The sequence below is a fragment of the Canis lupus genome, chromosome 17, assembly GCF_003254725.2.
Source record: "Canis lupus dingo isolate Sandy chromosome 17, ASM325472v2, whole genome shotgun sequence".
Lineage (NCBI taxonomy): Eukaryota > Metazoa > Chordata > Mammalia > Carnivora > Canidae > Canis > Canis lupus.
Genome location: NC_064259.1, coordinates 34,568,072 through 34,592,813, shown reverse-complemented (window position 1 = coordinate 34,592,813; position 24,742 = coordinate 34,568,072). Strand labels below are relative to the sequence as shown.

Here is a 24,742-nt window from a genome sequence, read left to right as displayed (position 1 = left end):
CGTCACAGCCTGGGCGCGCCGCCGATTCCCCGCGCAGGGCCTCACGGGACTGGTAGTTCGAGGCTGTCCCACGGTACTGGCTGCCGGCGGGGTGGAGGGTGGGTTGGCAAATTGACTACAACTCCCAGAGGGCAGCACGGTCGCAGCCGCGGGCACTTCAGTTCCCAGGAAGACCCGGGCCCTCGGGCGGAAATCGGCGGAGACTGAAGGCCGTCCGAGGCCTGAGTGGGCGTCGCGGAGGTTTGCACTGCCGGACTCGCCGTCGGCGCGGTCGCCTCTGTCCACCTCCTCCGCATCCTGCTGGGGGCCGCCATGAAGGACTCGCTGGTGCTGCTAGGCCGCGTCCCGGCGCACCCGGACTCCCGGTGCTGGTTCTTGGCCTGGAACCCCACGGGAACCCTGCTGGCGTCGTGCGGTGGTGACCGTAGAGTCCGCATCTGGGGCACCGAAGGTCAGGCCCAGTCTGGCTGCACCACCCCTGCTGCCGGGGCTTCAGCGTGCGCGTGCTGTGCGTGCTGGGCTCGGGGAGTCCGCGGCCTTTGGGACAAGCCCACCCTGAATGAGGTTACAGGCCAGGGGGCTAAGTGAGAAGCTGCCTTGAGTTAGACGTTATTCACTGTAGGAGAGACTTTGTGGGTGAAGGAGTTGGCGAGTAGAGGAAGCAAAAACGTCAGTAGGCCAGAACTGTTGAGGAAGTTATGATACTTGCTGAGGCCGGAAAAGGAGGGAAGGGTGGAGGGAATGTAATCTGCAGAGTAATTTGTGACCCAATGTGAAGTTTAAATTTTATCCTGAGGGCATTTGGGAGCCATTGACAGTTTTAAATAAGGTAGGTGACTCCTCTGGTGGTTTTAGAACGATGCCTGCAGGGGAGGTGGAGGAAGTAGTAGTTACAGCTTTCCGAAAGCAAGCTTTTAAATGCACCGACCAGATAATCCCCCCATTGCCCATCGGATTGATAGTGCTTCTCTACCTTCTTGTGCACCCAGCTCCAGAGCTTGGCCTGTCCTTTGCTCTTAGGTGACAGCTGGATCTGCAAATCTGTCCTTTCCGAAGGCCACCAGCGTACCGTGCGGAAGGTGGCCTGGTCCCCGTGTGGCAATTACCTGGCCTCTGCCAGTTTCGATGCTACCACTTGCATTTGGAAAAAGAACCAGGATGACTTTGAGGTAACCAGGGTGGATGGGAGCAGGATTGTTGCCTTTTTGCTCCCCAGGGCTGGTTCAGGAACCTGAGCCAACCTGGGCTAGCTGGGCTGTACCCATGCAAAGAACACCAGAGATCTTAGTTGCTTGATTCTTGTTCCTCTTCTCTTTTCACAGTGTGTAACTACTCTAGAGGGCCATGAAAATGAGGTCAAGTCAGTGGCCTGGGCCCCTTCTGGCAACCTTCTTGCCACCTGCAGCCGAGATAAGAGTGTGTGGGTCTGGGAAGGTGAGTCTAAATCCATCTCGATGGAGTTGGGAACCAGTAAACAGCCATCCCCCTCTGTGTCCCTGACGAGGTCAGCTCATGGGCTCCTTTCTTTTTCTTTCCCGTAGTTGATGAAGAAGATGAGTATGAATGTGTCAGCGTCCTCAACTCTCACACACAGGATGTCAAGCATGTGGTTTGGCACCCAAGCCAGGAGGTAAGAGTGGGGTGAAGTTATCTTAGTGGGAAGGAATTTTGGTGTGGAGAGTTGTACCCAGCCTTTCTCTGCTCTTCAGCCTCAACCTGGCTTCTATGGGGATCTCTGTCTGTGATGAAAAAACGTTATTAATCCCTTTATAGAGACAGATCTCTGGGACTGTCCTAGCTGGGAGAGGCACTGGTACTATAGGCACTTCCTGAGCCCTATAGACAAGTGCTGTGTTCCCTTCCTTCCCCCAGCTGTTAGCCTCTGCCAGCTATGATGATACAGTAAAGCTCTACCGGGAGGAAGAGGATGATTGGGTATGTTGTGCCACCCTTGAAGGCCATGAATCCACTGTGTGGAGCTTGGCCTTTGACCCCAGTGGCCAGCGCTTGGCATCTTGCAGTGATGACCGTACTGTGCGTATCTGGCGCCAGTATCTACCAGACAACGAGCAAGGTGAGTGGCCAGTCCAAGACCTAAAGGAGACTCCTCTCTCATGAGGTTTACGGTGTATTAAGGGTCTAAGACCTAGAGATAAATCACAGCAAACTGGAGTAATAAGAGAGATGTGCCACGAGAGGGCTCCCAAGCGAGTGCTGGCGGAATCAAGGATGGCTGTGTGGAAAAGGAGCCATTCCATCTGAACTTGAAAGTGTGTATAGGATTTTAACGCGAGAAGATAATTCTGGGTTGAAACAGACCAGCACGAGCAAAGGCATTGAAGGTGCAAAAGCCTAGATTTATGCCAGGAATCATGATCCCTTTAGTTGGAGCATAGGATATAAAGGATTTGGGGAGTAATAAGGTGGGTCAGGTGGCTGGGTGGGCTGGTTGGTGGCCTTAAAAGGCAGGCTAACTAGTCAGACATAGTCTGCTGGAAAGTTTTTAAGGAACAGGACCTTTCCTTCTTAGAATTCTGCTGTAAAAATCCCTGTCTGACCACAGTATGTAAGGCAGATCAGTAAGGATGAGGACTCATGACTGAAGATAGGGGTGAGGGAGGGCAGATTAGCAGCTCCTCCCCTGAGGTCCCCCGGACACAGACCTGTCTTCGGCTCAGAGAAGTCTGTTGTACAGGGGTGGCATGCAGCGGCTCTGACCCAAGCTGGAAATGTATCTGCACTTTGTCGGGCTTCCACTCCAGGACCATTTACGACGTTGCTTGGTAAGACCTCCATCCCCACACCCACCTGTTTGGAGAGCTTTTAGAGAAGACAAAACCCTGTGCTCCTACCACCTTTAGGAACACATGGAAAGGGGGATCCCTGGGTGGCGCAGCGGTTTGGCGCCTGCCTTTGGCCCAGGGCGCGATCCTGGAGACCCGGGATCGAATCCCACATCAGGCTCCCGGTGCATGGAGCCTGCTTCTCCCTCTGCCTGTGTCTCTGCCTCTCTCTGTGACTATCATAAATAAAAAAAAAAAAAAAATTGAAGTGGCTGTGGGCCAAGCAAGACCTCCCTTCCTCACCAGCGTCCGCGGGCTCCGGCATTAGCCGACCCTCGCCAGAACCCCACCTGTGTTACCTTTGTTCTGTTTAAAAAAAAAAAAAAAAAAAAAAAAAAAAAAAAAAAAAAAAGGAACACATGGAAACAGAGAGCAGCCCCCTTCATTTCTTCAGATTAGGCAGACTGTGTACCATGCTGGCCTAGGGCTGGCCAGCCTGAGGGTCCCAGGAGCAGGGAACAGACTTACAGAACCGGGTCTGTACCTACTTTAAGATCACAGGCTGTGACAGCAGCATCAGCCTTGTGTGTGTGTGTTTGGGGGGGTGTCACACCATCTCGTACATCCAAAGTTATTGCAGAAATTGGGTTCATGGTTGGGATTTTTATGGGTTGGTAACCCTGACTCTACCCTTATGGAGTCTAGAGAAGCCGTACCATTCATAAAGGAGTGGTCAGAGGGCAATTCTGGCCCTAGGAATCTATCCATAGGAAATAATCCAAACCATAAAAATAGTTGATATGCACCTAAGCTTTATATTAGCAACTGTTTGGGAATGACAAGTGACCTTAAGTATGGCAAAATTCAACAACCTGTTACTGTTTAAAGAAATGGTTAAGAATAACTTATGATAACAGAAGCTGCTTATGCTACATAAGAAAAGTGCAGTTCAGAATCAGAGTTTTTTGGGTTGACTGGGGAAACTAGGTGGCAGCACTTGAATAATTAGGGGATGGTGTTTGTGGCTGTGTTAGTTAGGGAAGCTCTTCACTAATAGACTTGTGGCTGAGGCCTGAAGGTTGGGAAGAGCTGCCCAAGTACTGTAGAACCAATCTCTTCTGCCTGATTTGCCAGATTGGAGAGGGAGGAGCCACCTGCATACTCACCAATGCACATGTTCCTCCCAGGTGTCAGCTGACAGGGGCCCTGGCTACAGCTTGTGGGGATGATGCCATCCGTGTGTTTGAGGAGGATCCCAGCTCAGATCCACAGCAGCCCACCTTCTCCCTGACAGCCCACTTGCCTCAGGCCCATTCCCAGGATGTCAACTGTGTGGCCTGGAACCCCAAGGAGCAGGGGCTCCTGGCCTCCTGCAGTGATGACGGGGAGGTGGCCTTCTGGAAGTATCAGCGACCAGAAGGCATCTGAGCCACTTGACTTTGGACAGAATTATGATTCCCCAGAAAATGTCATAAGACTTTCCCAGCCCCAAGAGGACCTGGAGGAGCATCCATGACCTTTGTTTAACCTGGCTCTCTTCCATTCAGACTTGGGTAGAAGTGCAGAGCCACAGAACCACTCACTCTTCCCCTCCTTTGACATGGGGCCCATGGTAAAGAGCTATGGAACATCAGTGTGTTGTGGTTACACCACAGATTTTGCTTTCTTGAGAGCAGTGTTAAATTTTGCAGGGGTGGTGGTGAATATAGTATTTATAGTCACCATATCTTTATGTACAGGGGATGATACATCTTAAGCTTTTCAGAAATTGGAAGCTTTATAGAAATAGGTCATCTGAGTCCCAAATCCTATTTTATAAAGATATTCCCAACTTAAAAGAATTCCATGGTGAGTCCTTTTCTGAAATAGGTCCTGCCTTCCTGATTTCTGGGTAAATCCTTATATTTAAGACATTCAGTCAGTATTGAAGGAAATTTTTTTAATGTAGGCTGGTTTAGAATGTTTCTCCTTTCCCTTAGGAACTCTCATGTATCTTCTATGCCATTATGCTGTAGTGACAACTGGAAATGCTGAAAGATAAATGGGAAGGATAGGAACCCTAAGAGGGAGTTACTATTGGCTATAGGCCATACATTCTCAGTGGGGCTGAAAATTGGTTCTCAGGTCGGGGAGCAAAAAAAATCTTAGAGACCATAATTTGTGGCTCTCTAATGGACCACCAATATTAACATCCGTGGTCTGGGCGAATAGAAAAAAGATGTCTAGTGAGACTCATTAGGGGCATGATAATTTAAAAGGTAGAGAATCACTCCTTAAATCAGTTTTTCAGTCTCTCAAGTTGTCTTCTGAAAGTCCCTTCCAAATGGGTTTTGACTTGAAGACTATCCCCAGAGCTACAGTCGTCACCTGATTTTATATACCACAGAAATCATGACCTTAGGTTTTGAAAAGACTGCTGAGGCCATGTCCAGTGCAGTGGCTCTCAGAGTGCAGTCTTGAGAGCCTGTCAGGGGACCTGAGCAGTCAGCTGTGGCAGGAATCAAAGCAGTGACACCCCATACTAGTGCTCATAGTCTTCGCTGCTTGGCCCTCACAGTAAAAACAGTGGCAGCTTTGGTTAGGGTTGTCCTGCATAGAACAATTAAAAATTGTGTTAAATCTTGACCCCTGAGAACACAGCTCACCTGCCGACAGTTGGAAGCAGGATAAGGCCCTCTGCCATACACTGAATTAAGGCTGTCTTGACGAAAAGCAGATGTGTAGTAGAACTGCATGCTGAACTGTCTTCATGGCCCCTTTTTTACGTGAAAAAACTGGCAAATTCTGTTACTTAGGCTTGGCTAATTGGCAGATGGTTTTTTCAGGAATAGATGGAGTGAGCCTTTTGCTTCAAGGGAAACTGGTGGTGTTACCAATGAAAAAATGCCCTCAAGCAAAAATTAGAATTTTTGAAACTTGTATTGCCACCATGAGCTTGACATCTTCCTAACACTTAGACTCTTCTGATGAGATTGGTGGTATTAACAGATGTGATCTGTATGATGTATTATTTAGAAGATCTGCCTAAATAAGTGAACCAATATTTGGAAAATGACTAATGCATATTACAAGATCATTCATGGTGAAGAGATTCAGTCAAAAGTGTAAGACCAAATAAATGAAATCTTAAAAAATAAAGTGGGGGGCTCCTGGGTGGCTTGGTTGGTTGTGTCAGGCTCCTTATTCAGCAAGGAGTCTGCTTCTCTCTCTCTTGTCCCTCCCCCCTGGGACTCTATTTCTCAAATAAAATCTTCAAAAAGGAATAAGACAGGGTTTTTTTTTTTTTTTTTTTTTAAGATTTATTAGAGAGACAGCACAAGTGGGAGGGGGGAGAAGGAGAGACTTTCAAACAGACTCCACACCAAGCAGAGCCCAAAATGGGGCTCTATCTCACAACCTTGAGGTCATGCCCTGAACTTCTGAAATCAAGTCAGATGTTTAAGTGCCTGCACCACCCAGGTACCCTAAGACCAGTGTTTTAACACAAGAGTACAGCAAGCTTATTTGATAGTTTCAGATTCCACATTGCCTTTATAAAACTTACCACTTGTAGTGTAATATGAAATAGCTAATCATCTGAAAAGGCTTTAAAAACCCTTTTCTGACTTCGTATCTGTATAAATACAGTTTTACTTCATTTCACTTCAACATAATGTGCAAAATTACAGCTATGAGAATGTCTTCTTCTTCTTTTTTTTTTTTTAAGATTTATTTATTCCTGAGAGGCAGAGACACAGGCAGAGGGAGAAGCAGGCTCCATGCAGGGAGCCTGACGTGGGACTCGATCCCGGGACCCCAGGATCACACCCTGGGCAGAAGGTAGGTGCTTAAACCGCTGAGCCACCCAGGTTGCCCGAGAATGTCTTCCATTAGAGCAGACATGGTCTAATGAGATTTGTAAAATGCAGTTTTCCCCCTGGATTTGTTTTAGAAGGTATTTTTCATAAGTTATTTTTAAATGCATTCTTTTGTTTTAATTTTAATCCTTAATAGAGTAAACATCAATAGACATAACCAAGATGGGCAGCCCGGGTGGCTCAGCAGTTTAGCGCCACCTTCAGCCCAGGGCCTGATCCTGGAGACCCGGGAACAAGTCCCACATAGGGCTCCTTGCGTGGACCCTGCTTCTCCTTCTGTCTGTGTCTCTGCCTCTCTCTCTGTGTCTCTCATGCATAAATAAAATCTTAAAAAAAAAAAAAAAGACATAACCAAGATGATAAAATATCTTTGTGGTTAGTTTTTTGTGGCATAAAAGGGGTCCTAAGATCCTAGTACTGGAAAACTGCTGACCTGCAGAAACTATGCTTGAAAATTATCTTCCAGTTTTATGCACGGTTATTCCTAAACAACAGAAGGCAAGAATCTGAAGAGGAAATTTTGTAGGTCTAGATCAGAGAATTGGTTTACTAAGACTGAGCCATACCCAGCTGGTGCATTTTAATCCCCTTACTGGAGGGGACACTGCAGATCTTGGGAGACTCAAGTTCAGCGTTAGTTCCTACAGCAGTGCGGAGATCTGGGTAACAGCAGGGGTGGGAGAAAAGGGCAAGCATCTGACGGCTGTCTAACCTTGCTCCTTCCTACACGCTGACTGGAAAGGCTGCAGGTGAGAGCCCAACCAAAGAGCAGCCCAACCTCTAGAAGTATTCATGATAATCAAGTTCAATGGCTAAAAAAAAAAAAATGTTTTTAGTCAAGGGCCTTAGGTAGAGGAAAGAAACTTTAATTTGGGAACATTACAAAGACGAATGGTTTTTCCAGGTTATTTTATTAGAAGATCTAACAAAAGGAACTACATAGAACAAGCCTAAAAATGCTGTACATAGTCGATGATTGACAGCTACAGGGGACCAGTGAGCAAAGGATCCAACATCTGGATGGCAAGGTAGTAAGAGGGCAGAGGAGCAGGAGGGGCTGGGACAGCACTGCACTGACTGGCTGGACCTCATGCCAAAGGACCTGGTCTCCACAAAACGGTACATGCTCCTAATTCAGAGGCGACTCTCCTCTTTGTAAGAGTATGTGCTCTGGACTCAGTCTGAGTCACTGTCTGTCTCTGCTTCCTTCACATCCACGCTGAATTTGTATTCCTGGTCACAGCCCATGTAAGCATCACTCATGAAATACAGAGTGTAGTTGTGGGCACCAGTGGCTGGGGCTACAAAGTCAAGCTTCACCTAGAGAAAGCAGGCAGAAATCAGGGTGAGCATGGACACGTGGGGAGAATTCTCACCCTGACCCAGTATCAGAAGAAATGCTAGGGCCTGCATTCACTCACCTTGGCCTTCTGCTGCAGGGTCAGCCTCTTGATCGAGATGAGGCTATTGGACTTGGCATCACCAATCACTACCCACCAGCCCTCTTCACGTTTCTGCAATAAACAAAAGCCATGAATTTCAGCATGTAAAACTTGATGGACCTGAGACCATGGAAATGGTTATAAAAGTAGGAAAACAAAAAACCATACAGAAAGCCATAGGAAATGTCCTCTTGGGGGTGGCTTGGTGGCTTAGTCCGTTAAACAGCCACCTCTTGATTTCAGCTCAGGTCATGATCCCAGGGCCCCGGGATTGAGACCTGTGTCCACTGGGCCCCTCACTCAGCAAGGAGTCTGCTTGAGATTCTCTCCTTCTGCCCCTTCTCCCATTTGTACACAAGCTCTAAAATAAGTAACTCTTGGGCAGCCCGGGTGGCTCAGCGGTTTAGCGCTGCCTTCAGCCCAGGGCATGATCCTGCAGACCCAGGATAGAGTCCCACGTCAGGCTCCCTGCATGGAGCCTGCTTCTCCCTCTGCCTGTGTCTCTGCCTCTCTCTCTGTGTGTCTCTATGAATAAATAAAATAAATATATATTAAAAAAAAACTCTTCCCAAAAATGAAATACAATTTCCCCCTGAAAGACCATTCAGTAGATTCTGAAACTGCCAAAAAGCTATGTCAAATGAACTCAGTTTTTAAGTTAATAAACTTATTGTTGATCTAGGCTCATTTCCTTATTTATTTCGTTTTTTAAAAAATGAAAGACATGAGAGACACCGAGAGAGGCAGGCTCCCTCCGGTACTGTGGGATCAAGTCCTGAGCCAAAGGCAGCCGCTCAACCACTGAGCCACCCAGGTGTCCCTCCTTATTTATTTCGAAACACCTTCTCCTATTTGTGCTTGCCAACGAGTCCAAGATACCACTATTAGAGATCTAGTCTAGGGTCTGGCAGCTGAGTCCCTCAGAGACAGTTTTAAGCAAAAAGCACATGTGCCAGGTAAGTAAAACATGTTAACATGGATATGAGCCTGCCAACAAAGAGGATCCAAAGCAGGCTGTGCCTCTATCAAAAGCCTTTGCACTGGCCACCCCGGTCAGAAAGTCCAGGTGTTCCAGTTTAATGAACTCTTCCCCAGAATTTTTTAAACCACTAGTTTGTGAAATTAAACATTACAATGTTTCTGATTTCTGCTTTCAGTCCTCAATTATTCTCATATAAAGATCAGATTTTCTTTTTGGTCATAAAGTAGTAAGTAACTGAAAATGGAGTTAAGTGGTAGTGAGAAAGGAGAAGATCCACCACATAGAAAAGCCCAACTATCTTGGAACCATTTAAAGACAAATTCATGGGATGCTTAGGTGGCTCAGCAGTTGGGCATCTGCCTTTAAATCGGCATGATCCCGGAGTTCCGGGATCGATTCCCGCATCAGGCTCTCTGCATGGAGCCTGCTGCTCCCTCTGCTTATGTCTCTGCCTCTCTCTCTCTCTCTCTGTTTCTCATGAATAAATAAATAAAATCTAAAAAAAAAAAAAACAAATTCATGAGGCGCCTGGGTGGCTCAGTGAAGTCCTTGCCTTCTGCTCAGGTCATGATCCTGGGGTCCTGGGATCAAGCCCCACATTGGGCTTCCTACTCAGCAGCGTGGCACCCTCTCCCTCCCCACACCACTGGTGCTCTCTCAAATAAATTATAAAAATCTTTAAAAAAAGACAAATTCATCTTAACATTCATAGAGGTTGACAATACTGTGTAACTGGTGTTTTTCACAATGACCACTCACCTAAATTGTTTTATTTTTTTATTTTATTTTTTTCCTAAATTGTTTTATTTTTTTTAAACTTCCTGGCTTTTTTTTTTTTTTAATAAGATTTATTTATTTATTCATTCAGAGAGACCGAAGAGAGAGGCAGAGACACAGGCAGAGGGAGAAGCAGGCTCCATGCAGGAAGCCTGATGTGGGACTCGATCCCGGGTCTCCAGGATCACACCCCGGGCTGCAGGCGGCGCTAAACCGTTGCGCCACCGGAGCTGCCCCCTAAATTGTTTTAAAGCAAAAAAAAAAAAAAAAAAAAAAACCCAAATAACCACCAATAGCCCCAAGATTAAATTCTCAGCCTTGTGTCTTGTCATTACTCTAAATTTCCCTCCCGAAGTGACAATGTAACCTTGAACTCTGGATCTAGTGGATGGATAAGTCTTCCAAAAGAAACTTCATCCTGGTACTTAAACATGGAGTTCATTTGAGATGCCTTTTGTGGTTTTTTGTTTTGTTTGTTTATTTTTGAGATGCCTTTTGACAATTTAGTTTCAATTAGCTAGCTAGGGATCCCCAGGTGGCTCAGTGGTTTAGTGCCAGCATTCAGCCCAGGGCCTGATCCTGGAGACCCAGGATCGAGTCCCACGTCAGGCTCCCTGCATGGAACCTGCTTCTCCCTCTGCCTGTGTCTCTGCCTCTCTCTCTGTGTCTCTCATGAATAAATAAATAAAATCCTTAAATAAAATAAAAATTAAAATCTAAATCAATAAATAAATTATTAGCTCTGTCAAACTATCTTCTAGAAGGAAATTTCAGGAAGTTTTCCATCCATCAGTTTTCTTTCTGTCCAGCTCCTAGGACCTACCTGTGGAAAGAGAGGTGCGATCACAGGGCCTGTGACCTCCTCTTCCCGCTCCAGCTGTACCAGCACCACAACCGGCCCACCACTGTAGGGGACAAGAGGGGGGAGCGCATCAGCACTGAGGTAGTGCGGTGGGATGGCCCTGTCACTGTGTGCCCAGCAGGGACCCTGGGGCAGGGCGCCCGGCCAGCCCTGGCTCACCTGCGGATGCTGTCCTTATCCACCACTTCGTAAGAAAGCTCAATATTAGGGTAGCGGTTGCAGAAGCGGGCCACATCAGCGATCTGGCTGTCAGACAGCTGAAGCAATGCATTTCGCTCTTCATCTTCCATCTCCATGATGTCAAAAACACTCTCCACTCCCTGCAGGGGTATTCAGAGGTCAGGGAAGGAGAACACAGAGTAACAGCAAATGGAATTTGGCTCGACAGCTGCTAATCTTACTTCCTATACCATCAGAGCATCCATACACAGCTTCAGAAAGAACACAGCCCACAACTGTACAACTGTCAGGCTCTCTAGCATCTCAATATGTAACACCCTCAGAGAAATTAGAACTCCCCCCTGCTCTGACTCACCCTTCCCCAAACACAACCCCCCCACCCCCCAAATCCCAGGACACCTGTCTCAGCCATCCAACCATCCAGGTCCAGACCCAACTCACCTTGTCTGTGCAACGTTTAATATGCTCTGAAGTGAAGTGTGGCAGCTGTTTCAGGTAGGAGTCCTTGGACCACATGGCTTGGGTTACCATCTGGGCCAGTTCCATAGCTGCCAAAGCAGGGCTAAGCCACCCATTGCTGGAGAGGACATCCACGCAGGCCTGAATGAGCCTGATTGCCTGAACCAGGATAGGAGTGCAAGAGAAGGAAAGGTTGGAACTGCTACTTCACAGGCCACCACCAGCCCCTCCACTCCATACCCACACCTGCACCCACACCATACCTTGCTAAGAATTTCCTCTGTATCTGACTGCAGCTCAGCACTCAGCTGCATGCGGGACAGGTGAGCTTGCAGAAGCAGGTTGGTCTTGACGTGTGGGTCATTGAACTTAGGGTTATTCAGCTTGTGGGGGACCTTCTGAGCCAACTGGAGAGTGGAAGAAAAATAAAGAGCTGGTAATGGACAAGTGACCCTCCCCAAGAACAGCTCTCAGGCCCAAAGTACCACCCGCTGCCGCAAGCTCACAACCCTTAAAAACAGAGAAGTGTGAGTGATGTGTTGGGGTCTTCCTGTGGTGGCAGAAACACGGCATGCTCCGGGCACACAGGCTAAGTTTCAACTCTAAAGATGTGGTCCCGAATCCACGATGTCCTCCTCACCTGTCGCAGGAGGTTATCTTCATGGTGCCGGATGGGAATGTTCTCATACTCTGCCGCATTGGAGATGATCTCGATAAGCCCTCGCACCTTGGTCTTGGCATTCAGGGACATGCTGAAGAGCTCTGACAGCCAAAGGTAAGGAGAAAGGGGAGGAGTCAGAAGCAGGCAGAAAAGGAGGAGGGAGGAAAGTTAACTGCCTGGGCTACCCTACCCCTGTACTACCCCACAATACATCCCTCTAATGAACACACAGGGTGCTAGAAGCCCTGTGCCCTCTCACCCACTGGGCTGCAGGCCCCTGCATGAGACTCCTTTAGCTTGGGCTCCCCAGACACCAGCCCCTGCCGGCCCCTCACCAATGGTGGTGTAGTTGATGTAATAGTAAGCAGCAATCATGCCCAGGTTCAGGGGTGCCACATCCATCTCGTCTTCAATGCTGATGCACTTGGACTGCTCCAAGTCACTCAGGGTCTGCTCCACGAGTTCTGACAAGTGGTCAGACAGGTGACGATGGGAGATGCCTGTAACGGTGAGAGAGAAGTAGGGAGTCACCAGGAGATGGCCGGCAAGGGCCATGAGAACCACAAAAGGATACTGTGCACTCCACAGTCCACTGACCCTGCAGGTTGTAGTAATTGGGGTTCTGTGTCATGCGGCGGTACAGAAAGGTCCAGGTCAGGTAGTCCACGGCATCCTGCTTGTTCTCTATGGTCTTGGTAACAATCTCAGCATTGAAGTGGTCATGCATACAGTGGTCGAGGTGGGACTCTACTGGCAAAGGTTCATATAAAAACTTCTTGAAGAAATCCTGTAGATTGGAAAAGGAGAGATGGCAATAAAGAGTCAATGACAACACGGTCACAAAAAAGGGCTAAGGGCAAATCAACAGGGAATGGCTCTGTGTTACAGACCCAGCTAATACAACAATGGAAGAACTCACTGTACTGACTAGGTGTGTATGCCTGGTCCCACTGGCCTCATTGACCATTCTACAATGGGAATATGGATAGAGCAAGTCAAACAGGCCTAACAATATATGAAGAACCAGCCAGAAAGTAAAGACCTCAACATGTGGAGTCAGCAGCAGCAGCAAAAATAAAGGGTACAAAATTCCATGTGCCGAGAGGGTTATCATAAAAGCAATGTGGAAAATAAAAGAAACAGAAGCTAACAGAAAGAATGTAAACAAGGAAAGACACCTAAGAAAGAATCTGCTCTGAGACCAGGAATGACCTTTTTAGAGCCCTGGCACATGATGACACAGCGCCCCTCGTCATCCTGCAGTGGGCGGTTGGCATGGCCCACCATCTGAAGCACATCGTAGATGGGGTAATCCACGTACCTGGGGACAGAGGAGAAGAAAGGTGGCAAAGAGGCATCCACATGGAGACTACACTCAGGCAGCTCAGACTCCCTCAATGCCAAAGAATAAAACGCAAATGTGGGAGACAGTGGACAATTACAGCTATCCCCCGAGCACTTCCCGTGCTCAGTTACTAGTTTCACTTGTTTCTCTCTATATCATTGTGATTTTCAAGTGTAAGAGTTGAGACTGTAAGAGTTGAGACTGCAAATCAGGGTCCTTGAACCAAAGCTACAAACCCAGCGAATGCCAAAAGCAAGTAACTCCCTAAGAAAGGATCAAATATGTAGGTCAAGCTTTCCAAACAGCTGTGTCTCAGAAGTTAGACACTCACCTGACTTAAATCCAAACCTAGAATGAATTTCAGATGTTAAAAATAAGCCCATAGCGAATATTCCAGGAAAACAAAAATCTACATTTTGAGAAAAAATTAAGAATTAAATCATTCAAGTTTTTTTTTTTTTTTTTTTTTAAATGATAGTCACAGAGAGAGAGAGAGAGGCAGAGATACAGGCAGAGGAAGAAGAAGGCTCCATGCACTGGAAGCCCGATGTGGGACTCGATCCCGGGTCTCCAGGATCGCGCCCTGGGCCAAAGGCAGGCGCCAAACCGCTGCGCCACCCAGGGATCCCAAATCATTCAAGTTTTTAAGGAAAACCGAACCTTCTACTTCTTGTTACCACACAGGTGTGTGACTTGGTTCATGTCACTTTCCCTATCTATAAGATAAACAACTACCTAATCTCCACCTCAAACTTCCTGGTTCTCCAACTTGCTGCAATGTGACAGGATGACCACAGAAGCAAAAGTGAGCCTAAAGGGTATCCCTGGTGGCTCAGAGGTTTAGTGCCTGCCTTCGGCCCAGGGTGTGATCCTGGAGTCCTGGGATTGAGTCCTACATCGGACTCCCCACATGGAGCCTGCTTCTCCCTTTGCCTGTGTCTCTGCCCCTCTCTCTCTGTGTGTCTCTCATGAATAAATAAATAAAATCTTTAAAAAAAGAAAAAGTGAACCTAGGGCCTAAGACTAAACACTCTCTCAGACATGTATGTGGCTGTGGGGGAATCTCAGCTGGCTCTTCATCTCCCTAACATCTTTCCTTCATAATTTCTGTATCTGCAGATGTTATGTTCATTTTATTTTATTTTTTTAAGATTTTATTTATTAATGAAAGACACAAGCAGAGGGAGAAGCAGGCTCCATGCAGGGAGCCCGATGTGTGACTCAATCCCAGGTGTCCAGGACCAGGCCCTGGGCTGAAGGTGGCGCTAAACCGCTGAGCCACCCGGGCTGCCCTGTTATGTTCATTTTAGGAGAAGGTTCCCATTAATGCAGAGCACAGTGAGACTCACGCATGGATCTTGCCATTGTAGTACTGGGTGTCCATGATGATCACCAGGTGGGCGGCCACATTCATGCCCCAGCAGAGACTTCGAGAAGCTACCACCACCTGGATAGCCCCTGAGAGGCAGAGGGGAGAAGATGACTGAGTGCAGGCCAGCTCCCTGGGAGGATCTGTCTCCCTCGCAGGTAGGGCCTTATCCTGTGCTTCTTTTGAGAACTCAGAGCAAAGTTTGCTGGGAATGAGCCCTAATCATGACAAGGGCTAACGCAATACTGTAAGAGGTGGCTCCATGCTGCTGCTGCCCTGCTTGGGAGACTATCTTGTAGGAAATGAGATAATCCTAGAATAGAATCCCAAGCTCAGGGAAAGCTAGGCTTAGCTATCTGCTTGACAGACTGGCCTTGCTGACTGGAACGTGGTAACACCAACTCAGTCATACGCTGGCTCAGTACGTACAGCAAGACTGAGCTGTGAGCATGCCTCAAACCACAGATTCAAGCATCAAAGAGTGCCAGCATCTCCACTGCAGTGCCACCAAATAGTGCTAATACTCTGCGTGAAATGCCATAGGTCAACAAGGGACAGTGGTACACAGACCACCCAAATGAGACTCAGCTCGAGCGTTTATTACACCTCTAAGATCTAACAAACTTGGTGAGAGTGGTATCTGTGGAAAGCCAGGTCTACCAGTCAGAGGTCCTGGTCTAGAAAACCAGATTCTGAAGTAATACCACCTTTACAATGCCTGTTTTCTCATCTAGCAAGTAGGCATGATATTCTACCCATATTCCAAGGTTATTGGGAGGATCAAATGAGGTAATAGATAAACTCATCAGAAAAGAATTTTGAGGATGATGAGTCTGCTGGAGGAAAGTATCACCCACGTCCTAAAATTTCATATCTATCGCCTGTGATACCCTTACATCTGACCTCCTTCTGGCCACAAGAATTTTCTTCACCTGAGCTGAAGAGCTGTTCCACCAGGCGTCGCTCCATGGGGCTGAGGCCCTCGTGCAGGTAGCCCACCCCATTTAACAGCGTTTCCTTGAGAGTGCTGTCACTTAGTTTCTCCAGGTACGGGATTAGATCCTTCTCGGTGCAGTGCAAGAACCTAGGCAGCACAGACACTGAATCGGCTCAGAGCGCTTCCCAACCCTGGCAAGACCCTTCCAACCATTGCAGCTGGCCAGCCCCTAGCCCGATGGGGCTAATCTCCACCTTCACGAACAGGAGGCTCTTCATGGTGAGCCAACCTCAGTGACCCAACCCTCCCTGCCCCTCCCTGCCCCACCTCTGCCGCTGGATGTCAGCTGCACACGTGGTGAGGATGTCAATCGCAGTGAGGCGGGTCTGCTTTCGGGACGGAACAAAAACAATGACAGGCTTCTTGGGAGAATGTTTGGTGATAGCATGGTACACGGGCTTGGCCATGGAGAGCAGGCGAGTCTGTGTGTGGCTAATGTTGAAGCCCTGGAGACCGAGGAAAACAAAGGGACGGGCATCAGACCTGGTCCTCTGCCACAAGGCCACATAGGAGCGGGGAGGACGGGTCCTACCTGGATATGCAGCTCCAAGGGCACGGGACGCACATTCGGGTGGAAGTTGAAGGTAGAGGTGGCACTGCACCCCAGCCAGTGGGCCACATCCTTAGCATTCGAGAGCGAGGAGCTAAGGGCCACGATGCGAATGGGTCGCTCAATCTGGGAGGAGATGTAGCGCATCCGGGAGCAGATCACTTCTAAGACAGGCTGGAACACAGGGAGGGAGTCACTACAGGCACAGGCCCCCCAGCCCCCATCCCAAGCCTGCACCCAGAGTAAGCCTTCCTGTACAGCCGACCACCTCGAAATGGTCGCCTCACTCTTCCTTCTAATTAGGAGCTCTCCTATCTCTGGGTCCATCTCCTGCATAGCAGCCAATCTCCACTAAGCAATGCTACTTTTCAAGAGGACTACCAAAAAAGTCTCACATTGTACCTTTGGAATAAAGTGACAAGCAGAATTTTCTAAGCAGCGGCACCTGGTCTCTGGCCTCAGACCCCAGGCTAAGTCCCAATGCCAAGGCCTCTCAGGCAGTCACAGCTCTGAGCCTGTGCCATACCCCATTCTCGCCCCCGATAAGGTGGACTTCATCCACCACGAAGAGGTTGATGTTCTGGACATTCTTGCGCTGCTTCCACCGCCGGGAGAGGATGTCCCACTTCTCAGGGGTGCTGATGATGATATTGCCCTTGCCCAGAAGCTTCAGGTCTGTGCTAGTCTCCCCCGTCAGGAGCACCACCTTCTTGTTGAGCCTGTCCTGGAACTTCTCGTACCAGTCCATGTAAACCTGGCATGCAGAGAGAGGAAGAGCAGAGAAACATGAGGCCAGGGTAGGTCTCGTTTCATTTCTAACAAGAAAAGCTAAAAAGCCTAACAGAGAGCCTTGATGATCTGTCTATCTCAAACTACTTTATAATCCCACGTTAACCCTTAAGAGATGACACACTGAGAACATGAACAAAAGAAAGCAAAGAGTCTTGCCTCAACTGACCTCAAGCATTTCAAGGATTTAGAAAATCTTGATCCAGGCTCAGATGAAAACAGCTTCCAGAAAAATTCACATGTGACACAACACCGTGCCACCTACCTGCTCTGCCAGCGCCTCCATGGGGGTGATATAGACACAGCGTCCCTCCGAGTTCTGCAGCAGCATCCGCAGGATGGCAAACTCTGCGCAGATGGTCTTTCCGCTGCCCGTGGGCGCCCCCACAAACACGTTGTCATCACTGTTGTAGACGGTGTTGAACACTGGAAGCCGGTACAGCAGCAGGAGCAGAGGAGAGAAGAGACTCAGACCACTCCTCAGAGAAACTCAGCCAGCCAGTCAGCCATCAAGTGCCACCAGCCAATCGGACGGCATTAGGCCTCTTACAGCAGTCAGCCTATCACACCTCTCCCCCCTCATTTTTTCCACCTCACACACAAGCAACAGAGCAAGAGCCTGGACCAAGAGTTCAGGGAGCATGGAGACGACGGCAGGATGGCAGATGGAAGGAGGCCAAGTATCCCATGCTTCTATGCAGTTCTTCTCAGGGACCAGGATGTAGAACAAAAAGAACTGGCTACCTTTCTCTGCTCCTCCAACCCTCTCCTATGTTCCCTGGAAATGGTCTAATAAAGAAAGAAGGTAAAGCCTAAATCCTGCTATTCAAACTAGTTGAAGTCCAAGTTCTGTTTATTAGCTGGTTCAGTCAAGGTGCCTCTCCCTGCCTAGTTGCCAGGACACTAATAGTAGTATCACAAATGGCAAATCCCTCGGAATGGTGAAAAACATAAAAGAGAAAACACCCAGATGTACTCAGCCAAAAGAACTTAGATATCACTGCATACCCTGTGAACCTGGCCGTTATTTAAAACCATGCAGGGCAGGGGTTAGGGAGCCGGGGTGGCTCAGTTGGTTAAGCATCTGCCTTCGGCACAGGTCATGATCCCGAGGCTCCTGTGATTGAGCCCCAAGTCAGGCTCCCTATTCACTGGGGAATCTGCTTCTCTCTCTTCCGCTGTCCTTCCTCCCTGCTTGTGCTCCCTGGCTCTCTGTCAAATAAATCAAATCTTTGAAGGAAAAAATAACCAATGAGGGAGAAAGGGGCCTCAATCAATGCTGCACACACTGGTTCAATACTTGAGCAACAAGGGCACGAATCCAGCCTCCTGAATCTGAGCTCCTGAGAAACAGCAATGCACCAGATAAGATCTTGTTCTACTGGCCCTGCCCATGACACGTTGCAAAAAAGCAAAGGACATCTAATGGTAACCAAGGACTGAGAAAGGATGAAGTCCTGTTGTGCTCCAACAGTAGGCACTGATGAGCTCCATCTACCTGAGTGCTCTACTTCCATTCCTGCCACAGAACACCTCTATCTCTAGGGAACCTTAAAAGGCCCCCAAAGGAAAAAACAAACAAACAAACAAACAAACAAACAAAAAAACAAACAAACAAAAAAAGGCCCCCAAAGGAAACAACCACCTGGGGACAGAAACACCTACCTTGGGTCTGGATGGGGTTGAAGAAAGGAAACTTATCCTGGTAAAGGCTCTCAAAGGCACTGTTTCTCAGGGCAGACACGGGCAAGGGCTGCAGGTCCAGAAGCTCAGTTGGAGGTGGGTACTTCTCTGGTAGGATCAGGTGCCGGAAGGAGACCGGCAGCTGGGTCTCACAAGCTGCAGAACAGAAATGAGTGGGGGCGTGAGCAGTCCTCCCTTTACCTAATGGCCCCTCAGAGCTCCTCCCTGCACACTGGAAACACCAAGGCAACAGCAGATACTATCACTCTAACCCCACAAAATCCAGCCCAGCACAAAGTGCAAGACACCCTTACAATTCCCCCAGAAGATCTCCCTTTATGGGACTACAGAGAGACACACTCACAGAGCCAGCGGTCAGACACCACTCGGATGAAGTACTGAGGAGGCAGTGGTTCAAAAACAGGCACGAAGAACGTGATGAGATGCTCATCCTGGGCATACTTGGCCTTGAGTAGAAAATACTCATGGTGGAGTATCACCTCACTATCCACATCCTCCACCAGAATCCAGAATGCTTCTGATGACCCATGAACCTGTCAACAGCAACACAAGGAACAGGAACATGACTCACACCTCCAACCCAGTTCTCCTCAGGAGCACTCTGCAAGTAGTCCCTCTGCCAAGCAAAGCCTCACCTTTTCATCCCACTGGAAGTCTGGCGTGATGGTCAGCTCCACTTTCAGGGTGGAGCGTGTGATTGGCTGTAGATGCACCGACAACTCCAACTTGGGGAAGAGGTGGACGTATTTGTGGATAGTCTTTCCCATCTTCGGCATGCGGATAAGCTCCCCTAGAAGGAAAGCAGAGCACTGGGGCTGCAGCCCAGCCTGCCAGGCACAGCTGCAGACCAGACCCTGAGGACAGGTGGCACAATCCCTCCACTCCCAGTACAGCCCAGAGGAGTCAGAGCCCCGAGACTAAAAGCTAGCCTTGTTACTTCAGTGGGATGTGAGTAGTGAACACAGGACAAGAGGAAGGCCTCAGAACTGGCAAGAAGGCTCAAAAAGATGTCTGAATGGTAAGGATAAGGAGGACAGCTTCCCACACACCTATTTCATTATGATTCAAGTCATATAGACGCTCAAAGGGGAAGTTTTTCTTCTCAATCTTCTTCACCACTTCCTCAGGGAGTTTCCGGAACTGGCGCAGAGGACACATGGACTGCCACCTAGCCAGGAAGGAAACAAATGACAGTCCCTTGTGGAACAGACAGCCCTCGCCATGGCTTCCAATAGGTTAGCCAGGACCACACAAACACAGTCGTTTAATGGAAGGCATCCAGAACTGCACCCGCAATGGAACTTGAAAGCCACCACTCCCCACTCCTGGGCTCTACCCAAAGGGCCCTCCCTCTTCTCAACATTCACCCAAGTGAAAGTTCCCTCTTCATGAGTGAGGGCCAGAGATAAGAGCACTACAAGGCTTCCCCACCACACCCTCAGTCTGGAGACCTTAACTCATGGTGACCAGCTTTCCAGCTCCCTGTGCCCTTACATGCGTTTGTCAATCATCTTGCAGAGGTTCAGCGTCTTATCTGTCAGCTGTGCCCAACCTCGGTTCAGGACAATTTCAAAGATAGCACGCATCAACCGGCCAGCCGACTGAAGGAAGATAAAACATTCCCTCTGGTAAGTCCCCACTATTCCCAGACCTAATGAAGCCACCCAACAAGTGGCTTAATCACCTCAAACTCTCATGCAATTAGTCACACCACTCAAAAACCAAGTCCCTTTGTACTTACTTTTCATCTTTTGAATAGCAGATGCTTGCTAAACACAGAATAGTTAGAGAAGTATGGCTCAAGCTCACTGTATATCTTAACCTAATATTCATTGCATGATTTTTTAAAGCTTCAGCTTGCTTAGCACTTAGTGGTCTAGCAAGAGCAAGGATGCCAGTGACTTGCCCTTAGAGGTAAAGACAAAGCACAGCTAATAGAGCCCTTTGCTCCTTTACATTAAGAGCCCAGCAGCCATAGTGAGAAGTCATTCTCTGTAGGAAAGCAGATACCATGTCTTGTGGCTTTCCCCAGCATTGTCTTACAGCCTTCTCAAGAGAGGCACCTCTCTGCATGCTCATGATCAGTGGAACAGACTGGCTATACCAGACACACATCAACCATTGAGCCAACAAGGGCAAAAACTTGGCTTTCCTTCCCCCTCACTAGAGTCAGGCCTACTTTCTCCAAAATACACAAAAGCACAGGGCAGGGAGCTGTTCAGGTCTCCTCTGGCAGCACCACTGTGCTCTCACCTGTGTAACATACACCATGTCCGCCATCAGCGCAAAGCCCTCCAATTTCAGCTGCGAGATGAAGGCCTGGAGCAACACATTGATCTGGAAAAAAGCAAGGTTGGCCAGACGGTGGCCAATCATTGAATAGTCCAATCCAAAAAAGTGAATCATATTTGTTCTGGGATCCATGCCAGATCTTGATTTACAACCATTAAAAAATCATTACTCCACATAAACTGAACATATGAGAAGAATGCAAAAATGGGGAGAACTGAGCAGGTCACCAAACATATACTTGAATTCAAGGTTCACCTTTTAGAAAATTGTAAAACCACTCACTCCTTCTCCCAAGCAGAGGAGTGGGCTCACCTTTGCACTGGGTTCCTCAATGCTCTCCTTCACAGGAATGGGCACCCTCTCCAGCAATTTTTGCAGCTCCAGCTTCTCCTCCTGCCAAAAGGAAACAGGTCAAGGAAAAGCCAGGTGACCAAAGATAGAATCCATCTGATGACTCAATGGTGAGTACCAATCACCTGTCCCAACATGCTACATGGACTCACCTCTCTCACAGTGATGTTCTTGAACTCTGAGGACAAGGAGAAGACTCTGAAAAGCTCAATTTCACTCAGAGTGGGCTTCAGCAGCTGGTTGTAGGTCTGTACTGTGTCATTGGTAATATAGTAGTGGCTGGCTATGCGGCCCAGTTCTGTCACCTACAATGGAGAAACGCTCAATGCAATGGTATCATTAACAAGTGGCAACCTGTCACTGTGCACAACGGGTGCCCACCAGATCAATGTCAACACAAGCACCCAGCCCACACACTGAAGAAAGATGGCACAATACACTGGCCACCAGTGAACTGATGCCCACACAGAAAAGACAACTGAATTTGCCACCTCGACACAAGTGCATAAAGCAGGCATCAGCAACACCTAGTTTGCCATTTTAGAAGTTCCTAAATTCAAAGACCACGGTCCAATCCCATCTGTTTTTCTCCTGTTCCAAGCAATGGGCAATTGACAGGCAATATCCAAATCAAGAATGCAATTTGAAAAATCATCTTCTGGGGCTGCCACTTTTACTGAGACCTCTACCTTAATCCCTCAGCCCACTCACCTGGAAGTTGCCTGTCTTCTTGTCATACTTGACCAGATTGTTCTTATCCAGCATCAAGGCAGCAGTATGAACCAGATCCAATCGGCGTTGGTCCAAGAGGGGATCCCCCTTGAGGTCATCGTGAGAGATGCCATAAAGGGTTGGGGATCGGAGCATTCTGATATACAAGTAGGCATAGCCGAGCCAGTTCACTGCATCCTACAAGAAGTGAGAGCTCGTGGATCTTAGTATGGAGAAATGATGTCCAAATGAAGAGCTCCGATAGATCACTTAAAAATTAGTTCCTAACTATGAAAATGTATATTACATTGTCTTCTGAAGGTTTTCAACATCTCCTTATTAAAAAGACAGTCCTAAGATCTTAGTTAATAAGGGGAATTGTCTGCCATAGACTTAACAGACTTCTGAGAGACGGCTCACATCGAAGATATGGGGTGCAGGATTGGAGGACCCTAGATTCTGGTGGCCCATAGCCCGACGGAGACCATCCACCCCCTGATACCTTGGCTCCTCTAGAGAAAGCAAGAAGTGCCAAAAGCAGAGCCCTTCCCTACCTTGGCATTCTGGACGTTCCCCAGCACGATTTCTGCATTAAGCATGTCAGGCAACTTTGAAACCATCTGGCTCTCAATAGGAAGTTGCTGATTGAGGAGGGACAGGTAGTACTGTAGCTCCCCATGAGATGTGATGAGTATGCCTTCACCTTTGGTGTCATACTGGGGTCTTCCAGCACGTCCCAGCATCTAGGTCAGAGATGGGAAACCAAGAGGGCCGTGGCCGCAGAGTTTATGGATTTGTTCCCAGGCCTCTACTTCATAGAACCCCACCTTCCATGTGCCACCTTTTGTGGCCTCCTTGCATTTTATATACAGAATACTTTACTGAAAATAACCTCAAAGGCTCTATACCTGCAGAATGTCCAGCGCCCCTAGCTCTGTCCAGCGCCCCTTCTCTGGACTGTACACCTGGGTGCCTTTGATGATGACTGTATGGGCAGGGAGATTCACACCCCAAGCCAGTGTTGCTGTGGAAACTAAAACCTACAGAAACAAGGAAAGTAATAAAGAAAACAGACATATGTTACCACTAGAGGGTTAGTATCCTCAAGTCCTCTAGGAAACCGGCCTCAGAGCTTCTAGCAGGACCGAGGTAGGCTCCATACTTGTCAAGGTAACACTAGAATAAAGAGGGAAAGAGTCGGGACACCTGGGTGGCTCAGTGGTTGAGCATCTGCCTTTGGCTCAGGTCATGATCCTGGGGTCCTGGGATCAAGTCCCACATCCAGCTCCCTACAGGGAGCCTGCTTCTCCCACTACCTACGTCTCTGCCTCTCTCTGTGTATTTCTCATGAATAAATCAATAAAATCTTAAAAAAAAAAAAGAGGGAAAGAGTCCTTGGGTTCCCCTCATCTACCCAACAATGAACATTTCAAGGTTCTAGAGATACTTGCAAGGCAAAAGTGTAAACCTAAACATTAAGATTACTAGACAATTAATAATATACCCTATCCTGAGACAGAAAACAAGGTCCCAACCCTACAAGGCCCTGCTTGGAGGTACCTGCAGTCACTAACATGCCTCCTTTGTTATGCTTAGACACTTTTCTCAAATCACTCACCTTCCTTCACACAGTAGGTAAAGACCTGGAAGACGTGGCACAACATTGTATCCACTGTACTACCACAACCTTATGACCTGGTTTCCCTGAGCCACAAACAAAGTACTGGGCACAAACATCTGGCATTTGACAAGCAGGTCTTCTAAAGCCTACATTTTACTCCCCCTCACCTGAATGTGTTTATCAGCAAAAAGATCCTCTACAAGTGTCCGGTCAACTCTGGTCATGCCTGCATGATGAATAGCAAAGCCATACGGCAGAAGATCCTTCAGCTCCAGGTTCTGTGGAACAGAAAAAGAACAGATGATTAGGTGAGCTTCGCTGTGGGAACTCTATGGAGACTAAGTAGATCTCTTCACATGAGACCCTGCCCCTTACCGAATCCACATAACCACACCTAGCCATTCAATCTTAACCTGTCTGATACAGTACCATCATGATGCAGTCGAGAACTGTATGGACTACCTTGGATTAAACCAGCTACCAGGTAGTTAACAGAGAACTGGGGCAGTTGCTCCTCACCTTGCACTGCTCAGCTTCTGTCCGAAGAACTTCTGTGGAGGCTGAGCCCTCTCTCAGGAACAGACCCAGAGTGTCCTTCTCCAGGCACATGTCACGGATGGCCCTGGCCGTCTTCCCAGTCTCCTTCCGGGAGTGGACAAAAACCAGCACCTAAGGAAAAACCAGTTTGCCGCGGTCAAGAGACACAGCTACTACAGTCACTTCCATGGCTCTGAGGTACCAATAACAGGAAGCAGCGGCTACACTACTGGATGGTGAGAAACCGAGGTCTAGAAGAAGGGCAATGGCAGGAATGTATATTGATTCAGAAGCCGGCAAGACCTTATGTAAGTAAAACTACAAAGCACAGTGGCAGAGTCCCATAGCTGGGAAAGTAAGCTCTAAGTACTCTACCTTTGAAACCAAGTTTAAATATAATAAGGATGCAAATTCAGGAATCTCCATTGCGAATTTGTGTTTAGGCACCTGACACAATTCTAAGCCACCTGAGG

At 48.1% G+C, this 24,742-nt stretch overlaps 2 protein-coding genes across 2 annotated transcripts in view; one reads left to right on the top strand and one right to left on the bottom strand.

Annotated features, from left to right (window-relative positions):
* Nucleotides 1–142: 142 nt before the first annotated feature.
* Nucleotides 143–6,963, top strand: CIAO1 (cytosolic iron-sulfur assembly component 1). Its single transcript, XM_025454031.3, has 7 exons — nt 143–451; nt 1,021–1,169; nt 1,323–1,434; nt 1,542–1,630; nt 1,873–2,074; nt 2,696–2,783; nt 3,971–6,963. The coding sequence occupies exons 1-7, from the start codon at nt 313–315 to the stop codon at nt 4,209–4,211; spliced, it is 1,020 nt and encodes a 339-aa protein (XP_025309816.1). The 5' UTR covers nt 143–312; the 3' UTR covers nt 4,212–6,963.
* A 569-nt stretch (nt 6,964–7,532) lies between these two features.
* Nucleotides 7,533–24,742, bottom strand: part of SNRNP200 (small nuclear ribonucleoprotein U5 subunit 200) — a 32,665-nt gene continuing 15,455 nt past the window's right edge. The window contains exons 17-45 of the mRNA XM_025454033.3: nt 24,252–24,401; nt 23,900–24,010; nt 23,020–23,151; nt 22,666–22,854; nt 22,112–22,309; nt 21,553–21,705; nt 21,362–21,442; nt 21,011–21,094; nt 20,252–20,358; nt 19,807–19,925; nt 19,393–19,547; nt 19,101–19,290; nt 18,719–18,892; nt 17,319–17,479; nt 16,791–17,018; nt 16,247–16,438; nt 15,982–16,160; nt 15,650–15,801; nt 14,698–14,806; nt 13,216–13,324; nt 12,601–12,790; nt 12,339–12,503; nt 11,983–12,104; nt 11,606–11,749; nt 11,325–11,501; nt 10,863–11,023; nt 10,665–10,746; nt 8,062–8,154; nt 7,533–7,960 (exon numbers count right to left, since the gene is read on the bottom strand). Of these exons, the coding sequence (XP_025309818.1) occupies nt 7,817–7,960; nt 8,062–8,154; nt 10,665–10,746; nt 10,863–11,023; nt 11,325–11,501; nt 11,606–11,749; nt 11,983–12,104; nt 12,339–12,503; nt 12,601–12,790; nt 13,216–13,324; nt 14,698–14,806; nt 15,650–15,801; nt 15,982–16,160; nt 16,247–16,438; nt 16,791–17,018; nt 17,319–17,479; nt 18,719–18,892; nt 19,101–19,290; nt 19,393–19,547; nt 19,807–19,925; nt 20,252–20,358; nt 21,011–21,094; nt 21,362–21,442; nt 21,553–21,705; nt 22,112–22,309; nt 22,666–22,854; nt 23,020–23,151; nt 23,900–24,010; nt 24,252–24,401 (4,251 nt within the window). The 3' untranslated portion in view covers nt 7,533–7,816. The remainder of the gene's footprint in view (nt 7,961–8,061; nt 8,155–10,664; nt 10,747–10,862; nt 11,024–11,324; nt 11,502–11,605; nt 11,750–11,982; nt 12,105–12,338; nt 12,504–12,600; nt 12,791–13,215; nt 13,325–14,697; nt 14,807–15,649; nt 15,802–15,981; nt 16,161–16,246; nt 16,439–16,790; nt 17,019–17,318; nt 17,480–18,718; nt 18,893–19,100; nt 19,291–19,392; nt 19,548–19,806; nt 19,926–20,251; nt 20,359–21,010; nt 21,095–21,361; nt 21,443–21,552; nt 21,706–22,111; nt 22,310–22,665; nt 22,855–23,019; nt 23,152–23,899; nt 24,011–24,251; nt 24,402–24,742) is intronic.

What these genes read in the sequence shown, in the direction of transcription:
- CIAO1 (XM_025454031.3), top strand. Translation starts at nt 313, where the DNA reads ATGAAGGACTCGCTGGTGCTGCTAGGCCGCGTCCCGGCGCACCCGGAC. An exon ending in AGAACCAGGATGACTTTGAG is followed by an intron (nt 1,170 to 1,322) that starts GTAACCAGGGTG and finishes CTCTTTTCACAG; the next exon opens with TGTGTAACTACTCTAGAGGG. An exon ending in GAGTGTGTGGGTCTGGGAAG is followed by an intron (nt 1,435 to 1,541) that starts GTGAGTCTAAAT and finishes TCTTTCCCGTAG; the next exon opens with TTGATGAAGAAGATGAGTAT.